Source organism: Thermobia domestica, chromosome 5, assembly GCF_964235325.1.
Source record: "Thermobia domestica chromosome 5, izTheDome1.hap1.1, whole genome shotgun sequence".
NCBI lineage: Eukaryota > Metazoa > Arthropoda > Insecta > Zygentoma > Lepismatidae > Thermobia > Thermobia domestica.
In genome coordinates, this window is record NC_137458.1 from 29,615,633 (window position 1) to 29,631,971 (window position 16,339).

The 16,339-nt window shown below is 35.6% G+C and overlaps 1 protein-coding gene across 1 annotated transcript in view; it reads right to left on the minus strand.

Moving 5' to 3' along the window:
• The window catches only part of LOC145684614 (uncharacterized), a 39,351-nt gene that overhangs the window by 16,186 nt on the left and 6,826 nt on the right, over positions 1–16,339 (minus strand). Inside the window, exon 2 of the mRNA XM_081757002.1 lies at positions 8,241–8,400. Coding sequence (XP_081613128.1) covers positions 8,241–8,243 — 3 coding nt within the window. The 5' untranslated portion in view covers positions 8,244–8,400. The remainder of the gene's footprint in view (positions 1–8,240; positions 8,401–16,339) is intronic.

Genomic DNA, 16,339 nt, shown 5'->3' on the forward strand with positions numbered 1-16,339 from the left:
ACCAACAAGTAAGTGTTAGAATAGGGGAAGAACTGACGGAAGAGAGTGCAATTGGAAGGGGAATTCGACAAGGATGCTGCCCCTCGCCAACAGTATTTAATGTCTATCTAGAAGAGATAGTGAAAAAGAGCCTACATGATGATGATTTCATTTCGGTAGGAGGTAGAATGATTAGATGCAGAATCTGAAAAGAAAATCAATAAAATGTTAGACAAAATGAGAAAGGGTTTTGAAGAATATGGGATGAAAATAAATGTTAGAAAGACAAAAGCCATGGTGATTGGAACAAAGGAGTCTGTGTCAAATATAAAAGTAGGAGGGGAGAAAATAGAACAAGTAAATAGTTTTCGATACCTGGGTAGTATTCTTAGTAATGACATGAAATGCGAACGCGAAATAAAAGCAAGGATAGGAATGGCGAAAGAAGCCTTTAGGAGGAAGAAAATTCTGTTTAGTGGGACCTTGAATAAAGAGTTGAGAAAAAGACTCATAAAATGCTTCGTGTGGAGTGTTGTACTGTATGGGGCGGAAACGTGGACATTACGTAAAGGTGACGAAATCGACTGGAAGCCTTCGAAATGTGGGTGTGGAGAAGAATGGAAAGAATTAGTTGGGTCGAGCGGAAAACGAATGAGAGAGTGTTAGAAATGGTGGGTGAGAAAAGAACACTTTTAGATATTATTAGGAAGAGGAAGAGAAACTGGTTGGGACATTGCCTAAGAAGAGATTGTATCATGAGGGACGTCCTAGAGGGTATGGTGGCGGGAAAGAGAGGGAGGAGGCGAAGGAGACTACAATTAATGGATGATATTAAAACAGAAAGATCATACGCGAAGACGAAAAGGTTAGCGGAGGACCGTGGAACATGGAAGCTTCTCAGCTGCGGCAAGTGACTATATATATAATTTTTACAAAACCAGCCTTGAGCGAGAAAAAAAAATGTGCGTTTTGATTATTCTAATTTAAATATCTCTTCTGCTGGCCAATTTCCCCAAAAATGGCTGTCTGTAGAGTTTATCAACGATTCACCCTTGTTCTTTAGTCACAGTTTTCAAGAAATTACGGTTTATTTTCCAAAAGTAGTATGATCAGCACTGCGTGGTCCACCCTACTCGCAGTATCAATATTTACGTGATCATATTAGTACACTATATGTTCGGAAAACCCAATTCTTTTACGACAATCTCGTCGTACGTCTGTGCTACATCGACACCAAAGAAAAAAGACGCTTCTTCTTTTTCCCGGCTTCTAGATATCTGGAAGCTGTAATTTACCCAATCACATTTCTTCCATCCACCTGTGGCAGATGCGAAGAGAAGAAAAAACTTACTGCTAGCATTTTCTATTGATTATTTCCGCTTGTTAATTACCGTATTTACTCGCGTAATTTTCGCACTTTTTTAGACGAGGAAAGTTGTTTTGAAACAAGGGTGCGTAAATTATGCGGGGAAAAAATTACGAGCTTGTAACTGGAAGTGGGATGAGGAAAAGATAAGACACGCGAAACAAGCTCCTTCGCACAGCAGACGAGGGGTGGGGAAAGTGGAGGGGGTAAGTACGGGAAGTACTTGTTTTGTTTTGTTGACAGGGCTCAATGGGATGCAACAATGGCTTTGCTGCGTTGCCAATAGTTCATTAGCTACCGTAATTAATTCCTGGAAAAATGCTGTTTCACAAAAAGTTTCCGCGTGCGCAAATTACGCGAGGAAAATAAAATTTACAGAAAATGACCTTCAAAATTGGGATGAGAAAATTATGCGAGGGCGAAAATTACGCGCGTATTTACGGTATAAAGAATATTGTAAATGATAAACTTTACTATTATTACACAAAGAAAGAACATTTGATGCTACAGCCCTTTTACATTTATTTATTAACTCAGATTTCTGTTTGTCGGCAAAGCGCCGATGCTTAAATGCAATAAAATTTAATACAGTAGAACGTTTAAAGCATTTTATTTTCAGTTCATAACATATTTAATCGTAAATAAATATATTATTCAGTATTACGGACTGTTTAAAATTACAGTTTAATGCAAGATTGAAGACTGAAGTACATAAGCACTGAAAGAAAAAAATCTATATGAAAAAGGGAAAAAGGTAAAAGGGGTATGAGAAAGATTTTTTCCTCAATCACTGTAACGATACTTTACATATTGAAAATTTGATTCAGGCTTTCATAGCCAAACATAACATTCGTGAGTGTCGTTAGGCTCCGTACTCACCCAACATGGCTCCATATGAGTTTTGTTTTTTTCCCCAAGCTGAAAATGCCACTAAAAGGGATCCGATTTGAGACAAGAGAAGATGTTGTGGAATGTGACAGCACGGTTGCCCAAAATTCAAAGAACTACATTCCAGAAATGTTTCCAACAATCGGCGGGAGCGCTGGAAAAATGTGTGTATTAGCAAGGATATTACTTTGAAGGGGATTAGTGTTTCGGATCACCAAATCAATAAAAAAATTTTTTGCAAAGGTTTGATTCTTTTTGAATACACCTCGTATATATATGCATCAACCTCTACCTCAATAAGTTATTACAACGAAAGCAATATAGTAAGTACGGTTTTGATCTCTCACGCTCTAACTTGCGTAAATTGTATAGGTGTAAGACATAAGAATATATTCAACTGCTGTATGACTACTCAAAATACATAAAACGCGATCCAGAGCTTGCAACATTAGTGAATGTCATCGCTTTATTTTTCTATGAGCTTAGGAAACTAGAATTGTCTTAACGATTTATTGCATAGGTTCTGGCTTTTCTCTGACACATGGTGTCAAGTGTCTGAGTGTGAATGATCTATTTTCTCATTTAGCGAAATTATGGCTTTCAATTTGGCAAAATCTCTTTTAATTGCTTCCGTATCTATTTCATTGAGTATATCATTTTCAATGGCCGTCAAAGCTGTTCATTTAATCATTCTTCGGATATCGTTGAACTCAAATAATTCTTTATTAATTTTAGCTGAACTTGTTTACTACACAACAAATGATAAACTTGTGTGCCTTAATCGATATTTAATTTCTCTTCCTACTAGTGGCGGAACTTCAAAATCAGGTCTCCCTGCAAAAAGTCTTCATGGCTTATAAAACAATTCATTCCTTTCATGTCTCTTTCCAACATAGAGTTTGAAATCAAGCAAAGAGTAACTCAATGTAAACACAAGCAGTTGCTCACTCAATAATTTACTTTTGGGTCCGAAGATTTTTCGGAGTAGCCTACAAAATGCGATTTGCCCCTGAAATTGTGTTAATTTTCTTAAAAATTAAAAGTTTTGGGAGATTCAGACTCTCGGACCACCTCCGTTGGTGCATCCGTCAATACAAATAACTAATAATCAAAACTTCAGTTACATTAGGACTATTATCAAATGTTTAAAAATATGGTTTTTCATCTAAATTTAATACGAGAGAATAGATTAATAATGATAGTTACACTGTTACAATACAACGAGCGTATGTATACGCTGCTGATTGACAGAAGAGTTATGAAAAAATGCGTTACTTATAATCCTAATGACCTTTCAATTACAGTTTCGGTTTCGATCACAGTTACCTTTTCGACTTATATACCCATATACAGGGTTTTCATAAAGTCTAGACGGATTTAATTTGCTTATAATTTTCATAAAAATGCTCATAATGAAATCAAATAAAGTGCAAACGGTAGCGGAAGGATTAAATGTTTACCTGTAATCTGCACCAGCTCAGTTCATTCACCGCCACACCTCCAACTAGGCGCCATTTACGTCCACTTCTGTGGGCTGTTGATGATGCTTTCCCTTACTCTGCTCACTGTTGCAGGCGATGTTGGCGGCCTCCCACTTCGAGGACGGTCCAGGACGCTTCCTGTCTCCAAGAACTTAGCATGCCACTTTCGGAATGCACTCTCAGTCGGTGCCGGCTTTTTGAACTCTTTGGTGAACTTTCGACACACCAGAATTGGTGATTTTAGCTCTGCGTACCACAGAACACATTGCGCTTTCTCTTTCACCGACGCCATCTTTGATATGGTAAGAAAAATAGTCTTCTCAGAGGAGTTTATCATTTATTTATTTCTTTAAAAGACACACACACCAATACAGCTTACAACTTACTTTTAACAGTCAACATTGAAACAACAATGAAAACAACAATGGATGGAATTTGGTAAGAAACTGACCCTTGCCCTCCCTCTCCCTCTCTCAACGTGTTCAGAGTTGCCGCTTATCTAACAGTGTTGCCAACTAAAAATTTAATCCTTCCGCTACCGTTTGCACTTTATTTGATTTCATTATGAGCATTTTTATGAAAATTATAAGCAAATTAATCCGTCCAGACTTTATGAAAACCTTGTACTGCGTGAAAACTAATTGTATCCAAACAAATTTTAGATACATTAAATTTAACTCAAACAGTAACTGAAGAGACCGTATCCATTCCATTTTAATTTAACAGTTAAATTACTGCGATCAAGTAAAATACACTTACAGTTTCAAACGTTTGTCGACTTGCAAATGTTTCGTTAACACTATCTGTTATTGACAACTCCCGTCGACCCCAACATTTGTATGATTATCGCTTTCGAAACTTTTTAAGAGCCAGCGTTTGCCTCTCATCTTCTTTTAAGTTTCGTAGCTTTCTTCTCCGATAAAATGTTCACCTGATTTTTTAAAAATCGTTGGTCATTATTACTACATGAAAACAAAGTACTATTGAAAAGGGAAAATACATGTCTTTTTTAAAAAAGAGACGACTCAGGATAGAAACGAAATTGTTGGCGAATAACATTTAGACTAATAGACATTAACAAACTGAGCATTAAGCAGTGGACTGAAATTGCAAGCCACTGATGCTGGAAACTTAAGCTAGTTTCCCTCAGAAATGATCAAAAATCCCATTTGTGCCTCCTGTCTTTTCGTAGTGTAGTGTTGCCCTCCTCTTCCCTAGACCAAAATACAACAAAAGCCTAGTAGCTTGAACTTTGATAATATGCATTTCATTTACGATGACCTTTTTCACCCCTTAACTGTGGTCATTGAACCAAAGCCCTATGCGGAAACACTGTTTATGACAAGATAGAGCACCCTTGAAGACATTTCTTTTCTGCATAATGCCACCCAATCCGTAAGCAAAATGTGTGGTTAACTTCCTTTTGTTTGTTGATCAATTTCCATTTCAGAGACATATTTTGCAACGATATTCTCTAACAACGTCGCGGAAGGGTTGTTGCGAGAGGAATGAAGAGTCTGTTATATTTGTATTTCGTGCATAATGTGGGATTGTGGAAAGGATGCCGCTGTCTAGTCATACTTTCGTAGTGCTTAATACAAGAGCTATTGAAAAGCTAAATTTCCCCTGCATTTTACTCATATTCGTAAATTCTCCCTTTTCACCTCTTTAAAAATTATTTACTAAATCCCCCTGCACCGCGGGAAATTCTCCTTAATGAGTGTGACATTGGCGTCAATTGATGCACGAGTTAATTCTAAAGGGGTGTTTTAGAACCAACCACGCTGTAAAGTTAAAGATTCGACTTTGTTCCCCTTATGGTATATTTTACCTGCATCTCGATCTGTACAATATTTATTTGAAGCCATTTGTAAACTTTTTCATCGCAACATTTTTCTAATAAATATTCACATTTATTCTAATAAATATTCAATAAATATATACAACACAAAATTCATTTTCCAGTTTGGCGCCTTTTTTACCTGTCACCTCCTGCGACCTCAGGATTTAAGATCTGGCCCTGCTTTAATATTACATAAAATAGCAAGCATGCTAGTGGTAATTACATGTTCTACGTAATTGCATGACTACAATAATAGATAGGCCTATACTTACGAAAAATGTCTTCTACAAACTTGTGACTAAATATCTAACTACACAAAACCTTTCTACTGAAAATAACTTATCAAACAACATTGCTTTTGGGCCAGCGCGCTTCCCACAGATGTATGTCTTACATCTGGAACTTCTAAATCTGATTTTTATGTTCAGCTTCCACGAACAAAACGAACACCTTCCAGGATTACGTTCTTCAGTTCCAGGTTGTTGTTGGTCTGGAACTCCAGCGGCTCTTCGAACCCTCATTTGCAGATCACGAGGAAGGTTTTTCTTCGCTACTCCGGGGCAGAAGTGGTAGAAACGAAAGAATACGGACTGGCCGCACGTATTATCAACTTATAGCAGTATTAACAGAAAAACTACGCCTGGACTGTGAGGCTGTGCGCGAGTAAGGTTTAGGTTTAAAATCTTGATGCAACTGTTGCGTCCTACGGCGTTTAAAGAATATAGCCCGTTTCGCGACAAAGAACTACAATCAACCACCTGTGTTATGTTTGAAATCCGCGACGAATCAAATGAAAGTACTCCACTTTACATACACTTGCTGTGATAACAGAATAAAGAATACTAATATCAAATAATTCAATACTCTTTAAGCTAAAGTTCATCTTACCTGTTTTAATATTTAATCTTGAAATGTTAATACTGACAGAGCAAAACTTCCTTTTTAAGTTCTTTTCAGAACGTAAAATCGAGGACATTATGTTGCAGTTATCTTACAGATAGTGATTGTCATGAGACTGTGTAGAGAATTTTTAATTACATGAAAATAGTTCATGTCACATTAAAAACAACAAAGCTTATCACAAGGACAAATCACACGTTCTTCTGCGTTACATGCATTACCGATTAAGTTCAAAACTTCAGGTCACGAGCGGATAATAATGTCTTGAAATGTCGTCTGCTTACTACACTCAAAAGATATTTTTAACCAAGTTATGAGTATTTTATGCTAAATATTACTGATAAAAATAAAAGCTAATCATTAAAAAGTGCGAAACATCGGCATGTATTTATTTTCTTTCTGAATTATTATATATATATATATATATATATATATATATATATATATATATATATATATATATATATATATTAAAACAAACTAAATTGTTCTTAATAGTCAAATGCATTAACTAAATTTACTTGGAAACATGATTTAGGAATTATTGAAGCCTTGCGTTCCATAACAGCACAAAAGCACTTTAGCACTATATAGTTGTTATTGTCGAATTGAGCTCTATCGTTTGACAATCAAAACAACACAGGTTCCGATATTTTCCGCATGTCACTGACGTATTGAGTTTCATTAGCACAAAACTCTATGGATCTGTGTTGTTCTGGAAACAATCAAAGCTGCTAAAGCCAGGGATATTGAAAAATACCTGTCCTCAATTTTACCTGCAGAGCAAGCTTACTTTCAGTGACTTCTGGACCAGTATGGTAAAGAGCAGACTCCCAGTACTGAGAAATCAGTGTGGGATTCTGATTAAGTGAAAGAAAAATATGAGAAAACTAAATGTGTTGTTTGTTGTATTACATTATTGTGAAAATATCGACTGGGTTTATGCACAATGACTGTTCATTGTTTTACTTCTTGACATTATTGCTTAAACATCGGTACATTCGTTTTGCAAATCAGAGTTACAGCAAGGTGACCAGACGTCCCGTTTTAGCCGGGACAGTCCCTTATTTTCAATCGTTGTCCCGTTTTTTTTCTGATTCTCAAACGGGATGCCTAAATGTCCCGTTTTTAAGCAAACATGACCCAGGTGTCCCGTAATTATTATTCAAAATATAAATGGTCAATGCTAATTCTACACTCTCCCGTATCAACACTCATTCGGAAGGTTCAGCCGTGCCTAGAACTACTGCATATTCAAGTGAGAAACGAGTGTTCTGTGGTTCAAGTGGGAATTGAGTGGGAATTTTGAGTGTTGAAGTAGTCCAAAGTATTGTTGAGTAGTACTTAAGTTAGAAACGCTGTGTTATCATTCTTACTTGTATATTTTGTAAATTGAAAACACGGCTGAGTCCCAAAATGCAATGTGGAAGTCACCCCCTCCCTGTCGCCGATTCGTATGCGTCCCGTTTTTGAAAGTAAAAGTTCTGGTCACCTTGAGTTACAGTGTCTAAAATCAATGTAATAGATTAATGAGTTCCATAATAACATAAGTCCAGTATTTTCATTCTTTTATTATAGACAAATTACGTGTAATACTCGTTATTTTAATACTTAGTGACATTTGTTATTTAGCAAAGTGTAAGTATGAAAAAATCTGATTTCCAAATTCAAATTTCCAACAAATATTAGCTTTTATTGATTTTCTCAATATCTCTTCAGTTTTACTTGTGTAGTTATGGAAGTCACTGCTTCAATTGAGACGAAACGAAACTAGAAAGCATACCATAATGGTTTGGTCTTCACTGACGAATAACAGTCTCGATCTTGGTTTTTAGTCTAAAATCTTCTTCTCGATCTTGGTATCGTCTTGATTTTCAAAGACAGTCTTGGTCCAAGGACCAAGTCCAAGTCTCGGTCTCGTCTTGATAGTCCCGAAATAATTTCTGTAAAATTAAAATTGCAAAAATAATATACGTTAAGTCTGTGGCACCATGCATGAATCCCTTAATCCACACAAAACAACTTCAGAGAAAAATAAGTCTAAATAAAGTATTGAATGTCTTGTATATATCTTGTATGTATAGTAGGCCACTATATTTCTTGTGGTATAAAATCCGTGAGATAGACAACCCAACTAACGCTCGTCCAAGATTAGTTTTGCCTGGTAGACTAGCTAGAACAGCAGCATGAAGTTGCCCCACCTGTTAAAAGAACAAATCGTAAAGAGTGTTTTTGTGCAGGAGAGAAAGAAATGAAACGAAATTTTTGAGTTTTACGTTCCACAGTTATGCCGGTTTTGCTAAAGGTTAGGTTTTGAACCTGGGACGCTAAGCACCAGAGGTGAACACTCTCCCATTGAGCCACCGCGGCCTTGCAGGAGTGAGGCAAAACGCTGGTTGAAATAACAAAGAGAGTCTTTGGATATTTGTACTCACAGTAATTCTTGTTTGTATGATACACAAGTGAAGTTTGTATAATACACAATAACCCCTGTAAACATTTTTACAGGAGTTAGAGTACTGCGAGAAAGATTCTCACGTAATCTAAACTTTTAGCTATTTCTGAATAATATATATTGATCATTTAAATTTTCATTCACTGCAGGTTATTAACATGTTAGTATCTCCACTGTATAACATCAGTAGTCAAAGGTGTATCACACGTAAGCACTAATATGGGGTTCTGAGTTTCATGCACTGAACACTTTGCTTTTAACACATGAACATTATTTTTTTTATTAAATTATTATTGTGGCTTCCTATATATTGATATTTCAGTAATAGTTTAACATTTCATGCAGTACATACGCACATTGAAGGTGACAATGTATGTGATGAATAACGAAGTTGTACAGTAAGCCACATAAATTCTTGAGGTATAAAATCCATGAGTTAGGCAACCCAAACCAATGCCCGCTCGAAGATTAATTACGCCTGGTAGGAGTTAGCACAGCAACATGAAATTGCCCCTACCTGTTAAAAGCAGAAATCGTAAAGAGTGTTTTGGTGCAGAAGTGGGGTGAAATCCTGGCTGATGAAATGCAAAAGGGATTCTTTGGATACTTGTACTTACAATACTAATTGTTTGTATGACACGTACGTAAAATTATACATAGACACTTGAAAAAAATATACGGAAGCCAGAGGTGCCGACGAGAAGATAAAGTCAGGGTACTTATATGAGGGATTATATAAACAAATTTACTTACTTCTAATAACTATACATATCTGCGTATCGAATAATATACTAATAGATTATGTAGTATGTGTAGTAGGTTATTTTTTAAGTAAACTCAAATCTTACCTGTAGTCCTACCTTTAAATCAATTAAAAGTATGGATGGATCATTTAGGGGGAAGAACCCAGCCCCAATGAAACTTTTGGGTGTCTAACAAGGCCTGATCTCTTATTCCAGCGCCAGTGATTAATACGTAATATACTTCGAAAAAGAAATTGTCCGAGTTCATTATTTGTTAAATGATTTTTGAAAATGCTAAAAACTGGTATCCAGTAATTTGTAAATATTAAAAATATAAAATTCGATAACACTCAAACGAGTTGGAGAATTTATCTGTACGAAGCGTATTTTCCCTTAGGTTGCAAATATAACTGAGGGTTCCTAATTTGTATAATATTTGTGAAAATTTACACATTGAGACAAAAAGAGAAAAAGGGCGTATGTAGTGTCAATAAACAACAAATTAAAAATGCACGAAATTAACAGATACTCTCATATATATAACTATTGACTGAATAAACTCTGTAACCTTCTTTCTCCATTCATTTTTTCCATTATTGTCAGGATTATATCATCATTGAATTTCTCCACTAGAGATTATCTTTCATTTAGTAGCTTAGCCTTGTAAATCAAACATTTTGAAAATTGTGTAAAGGGTGAGGAGAATCGAGTCCTGACCGCGGGGCTAGGAAGCCACAATGCTAACCCATCATCACCTGAAGCATTACTTACTCTAGCTTGCCTAAATATGGAGTCTTTTCTGTTCGTTCAAAACAGTTACTTGTTAATAGTCAGATTGAGTGGCAGATAACGGAAATATGTAATTAAGGACCTCCTGTATTTTAATTTAGATAAATTTCCCATTTAGGTAGATGCCGGAATGGATTTCCTGTTGGAAAATAAATTATAAACTGTGGTGGATCCATAAAAGTACTATGAGAGGGACTTCGCTCAAAAAAGCTTTGTTTTTTTCTTTTTTTAGAAATCACTAGACTTTTGCTGGGGCTTGCAGCTTATACGCATAAGAATGACTAACATTAGATTTTTTAAAAAGAAATCATGCAATTTGGGTAGGTTTCAGTCTCAAAGTCTCAAACCCCGGGATGATATTCTTGGACATAAGGAATAACAAAGGCAAATCAGTTCAGAGGGATTGTTTCTTCTGTTCCTGAGTTGATATTTTTGTGGGACATATGCTAAACTATTAGAATGTGGTTCCTGTGTCAGTACCAGAAAATACATAATTTTCTTTACAAATATCGATAATTCAAACTAAGTAGTGATACTGCTACCATAATTCTCATATCAATATTTGTAGACTGCATGCAGTTCTGTGTAGAAAGTAAAATGTACAAACACTGAAGGGAAAACACTGCACAGAAGTTCGTATGTTGAACATACTTCTTTCTATTTTGTGCAAAATAATCCCACTTATGGTCATACTGAAATCCCACCAACGTTTATATTTCAATAACTATGGTCATACTGTATGTTTACTAATGACTTTGCACGAATATTTCCCTTATATATCTAGCTACGACATGTTTAAAATGCAGTGTTCTAAATCATTACGTTTGTAATTTACATGCGATTTTCTTTAAAATTGCTTAAATCTTGTGCAAAATAATCCCGTCTTACAGTATTCACTAAATTATCAGCATTACACAGGCACGTAGCCAGGATTTCGTGAAGGGTCCAGGTCCATGACCTGAAACACTGTGGTCAACACACCAGAGGCTCGATCATTCTGAACTATTTTACTGGAACATATATTGTTTCGTTTAGCCAGGATTTCATAACGGGGGGCGGCATGAAATGAAATTCGAAACGCCCAGGAACTCGATCAACCTAAACTACTTTACTATTAACATATATTGGTTTGTTAGGACAATAAAATGAGGATATGTTAGTAAGTATTTTAATAACAAACTATGAAGAAATCTCGAGTAAAAGAATAAAAAAAGTATTGATAAAGATTATACAATATATACGTTCTTCCTCTGTTTATTCAAATATAACAATTTTCCTTTCATTTTGACCTCAACTATTATAAAATATACATATCCACTGTTATAAAAAGTATATATCCAATAAAATCTTGTGAAATATTTTCCAATATCTGAGTTCCTTTCTCGGTTGAATCAAATGTTAACAGAACTTTCTTTCCTCATAAACTTATGTTTTTATTATTAGGAGCTCTCAGTGAGAGTTCCTACTGTCTGTTCCAAATGACAGGTTAAAGGAGCATTAGAAAGTTGTTTTTGAAATAACACGTTTGATACTGCAAGGATGCGATAACGAAAAATTATGATCAAAAATGTCCACACTGTTACACAAAATGATGAGAAAAAGAGAAAAAGAGTGCTATCTCCGACTAGTAGCAGAAATTCTGAAATTCCATTATTTTTTTAGAAAGTTCAAATTCCCCGACTCTTCCAGGGTATCTCGCTCTCCTCGCCACAATGTATTGCAAGTAATACAAATCTCCTCATAAGACACAGCAACCAAAAGCTTCCTGTAGGTTATTTTTAAAGCTGATCCTTCTTTCTCTCATTTCATTTTGTTCATCCTTCCTTAACTTTTTTCATTTCTGGTCTCAAAGGGTGGAGGGTAAGGACCCCCTGGCTACGTGCCTGCAATACAGATTTTTCAAAAGCAAAATACATATCTCCTTTGTTTTAAATCAAATGTGGTGTGTCTATTATACTCGTACAGAAAAAGAATTCAAAATTATTTATGAGCTTTCATGGAAATTCACTAGTGCATGCGCAGTAGAAACAAAGATCCGGTTCAGATTGCAAATTTCTAACACACTGTCAGAATGCCTCTTTAGAAAGTAGTTGTTCCCAACCTGGAGCGCGCAGCTTCCTTCTAGGGAGGCGTGAAGAGCGAGTAAGGGGGCGAAAGCTACTGGTAGAAATAAACTGTGAAATGAATAAAGGACCACTTATTATGACCATTTAAAATTTAGCATGACAATTTTATAATGACCGTTTACAAAAATGATACTGCACTAGGAGGGCATGCAAAAGTCTTGCTGGAAATAAATGTAAATTCTTGATATTGTTACTATTCTTTGTCTCCCACTTCTAGGCTTAGACGAGAACCATTACCCACCTTCTTCAAATCGCTGAATCCATTTCTTCTACGTTTTCTTGTCGTAGCCCAGATCGATAGCGATCTGAGGGACAGTTTATTCCGGTGTTGTTCGACTTCTGATTTCCCCTCGCAAAGTAATAGGTAGTTGTTCTCTACAGCCTCTAGATCGAGGAATTTTGACAGCCTGTAGAAATTTGCACTGTGATTCGTATCAGCAATGTTCGTAAAGTTGATATTTCCACTGTGCATGATCAGGACCATTATCGTCAGAATTATTCCGCCATTATTGGCGGTTCACTTTCCGCAACTGAGAAGCTTCCATGTTCCACGATCCTAATTAACCTCTTCATCTTCACATACGATTTTTTTGTTTTGATATCGCCCATGGCCTAATTCTGTTTTGATATATTATAATTAGTCCCCTACCTATCTTTCCTGCCATTATACAGCTTCTAGCACATCCCTCACGTTACAGTTCCTTCTTAACCAACGTCGCAATCAGTATCTCTTTCTGTTCTTAATATTATCTGAATATTTCTCCTTCCTCTTAATAATATCTGAATTTTGTAACACACTCTAATTTGTTTTTTTCTCGATCTAGCTAATTCTCTCCATTCTTCTCCACACCAATATTTTGAAGCCTTCAATTGTTACTCATCATTTTTGCGTAATGTACATGTTTCTGCCCTGTACAGTACAGTAAATCAAGTACGCGAAACATTTTATGAGTTTTTTCCAACTCTTTATTCAAGGTCTCACAAAATAGTATTTTCTTTCTCCTAAAGGCTTCTTTCGCCATTCCTATCCTAGCTTTTATTTCACGTCGCAATATACATCATCTCTATTTATACTATTCAGATATCTAAAACAAGTCACCTGTTCTATTTTTTTCCGCTCCTACTTCTATATTTGACACTGACTGCTTCGTTCCAATCACCACGGATTTGTTTGTCATTATAATATTTATTTTCACTCCATATTCTTCGCAAACCTTTCTCAAGTTTTCTACATCTTATTGATTTTCTTCTTACGTTCTGCAACAATAGCCATATGATCTCTAAATTGTATACACCTAATAATTCTATCTCCTAACGAAATTCCATCTTCATTATGTAGACTTTTCTTCGCTATATCTTCTAGATAGATATAAAATACTATTGGCGAGAGACATCTTCGATGTGCAACTTTCCTTCCAATTCCACTCTCTGTCTACTGTGCATACACCAGTGAATTTCCATGACAGATCTTAAATAATTTTAATAACACAGCCCTACACTAAAAAAGTTCTGTGCATCGTACCACAGGGTATGAATTGAATGTATTTTCTTACACAGAATCGAAATTTCTAAACCCCAGCAAGATCGATTGTATCAATTTTTTGTTATGGGCGAAAAACATGAGTGATTTTGGATAGGGAGGATACACGTAATACAGCTACGCAAAATAATGTTTTGTGCATCTGACCCCAGAATACAGATTCGATGTATTTTGTTATAGAGAATCCAAATTTCGAAACACTTGTACGATTCACCGTGTCGATTTTATTTTATAGGCGAAAGACGTGTGTCATACCTATCAAAAATTGCTAAAGTTTTCCGCCCAACAAAAGGAATTGATAATTCTATCATCCTGAAGTTTTACATTTGGATTTTATGTAACAATATCAGGGGCATCATTTAGGGGGACAGACGGGCATTTGTTCCCTTTAGTTTGAGGATTCTTGGTCCCCACCAAGCCAAATCTGAAATCACGCTACTGAACAAAATACATCGAATTCATGCCTTGGAGTCCGCTGCACAGAACTTTTGTTCTTTGTATGACTATGTTACATGTATCTTCCCTCTCTAAAATAACACGTGTTGCATGTATCTTCTCTTTCTAAAAATAACACGTGTTACATGTATCTTCCCTTTCTAAAATAACACGTGTTACATGTATCTTCCCTTTCTAAAATAACACGTGTTACATGTATCTTCCCTTTCTAAAATAACACGTGTTACATGTATCTTCCCTTTCTAAAATAACACGTGTTACATGTATCTTCCCTTTCTAAAATAACACGTGTTGCATGTATCTTCCCTTTCTAAAATAACACGTGTTACATGTATCTTCCCTTTCTAAAATAACACGTGTTGCATGTATCTTCCCTTTCTAAAATAACACGTGTTGCATGTATCTTCCCTTTCTAAAATAACACGTGTTGCATGTATCTTCCCTTTCTAAAATAACACGTGTTACATGTATCTTCCCTTTCTAAAATAACACGTGTTGCATGTATCTTCCCTTTCTAAAATAACACGTGTTGCATGTATCTTCCCTTTCTAAAATAACACTGTTGCATGTATCTTCCCTTTCTAAAATAACACGTGTTGCATGTATCTTCCCTTTCTAAAATAACACGTGTTATATGTATCTTCCCTTTCTAAAATAACACGTGTTGCATGTATCTTCCCTTTCTAAAATAACACGTGTTGCATGTATCTTCCCTTTCTAAAATAACACGTGTTGCATGTATCTTCCCTTTCTAAAATAACACGTGTTACATGTATCTTCCCTTTCTAAAATAACACGTGTTACATGTATCTTCCCTTTCTAAAATAACACGTGTTGCATGTATCTTCCCTTTCTAAAATAACACGTGTTGCATGTATCTTCCCTTTCTAAAATAACACGTGTTACATGTATCTTCCCTTTCTAAAATAACACGTGTTACATGTATCTTCCCTTTCTAAAATAACACAAGTTTTCCGCATATTAAAAGGAATTGACAGGGTCAATCGTCCTGGCGTTTTGAGATTTGGACTCAGTGTAAGAAAATATATCGAATCCATACTCCGGGCTCTGTGCACAGAGTTTTTATTTTTTGTGTGTGGTTGTGTAATTTATATAGCTAATATTTATGGACGAATATATAAAAGAACCTATATTAATAACATTTACCATTCGTCGAAGTAACGAATATGGTAAACATAAAAAAATCAATAGTTATATTACATCAGGGTCAAATATGCTTAAATTTCAGACACTGCAAAATAATTTCAGTTCCTCTACAAGCCAGTGTAGTGGTTAGCACGTACTGGGTTCGATTCCCGGTGGGAGAGCTCTTGCAATTGTACACGTTCCCGTTGTTTTTGTGTTGGTGTTCATGTCCTTCAAGGTTACTGGAAGTAACTGTAAAACGTATAATCGAGCATAAAATAGGGAGAAGTTACTGAGATACGTTCAGTGAATTAGTTAAATAAAACAAAAGAAAACAAATCGTTTAAGGCGTTTACCTGTAGACCGTAAAGCTCTTAAAGGTCAGCTTAAGTCCCACCGAAGTACTTTTTTTTTATATTTTCTCGAAGTTTCTCTTTGTGTTCCTATCAGACTCGATTAAATAGAATTTCGAATAGAAACCAAAATAGGTATATCTATAGAAAGCATACTGTAAGTAGCATAAGATTTCGCTGAACTCATTGACTAAGGCCTATCAGAAATCTTGATTAATATACGACTATAATAATAATAATAATAATAATAATAATAATAATAATAATAATAATA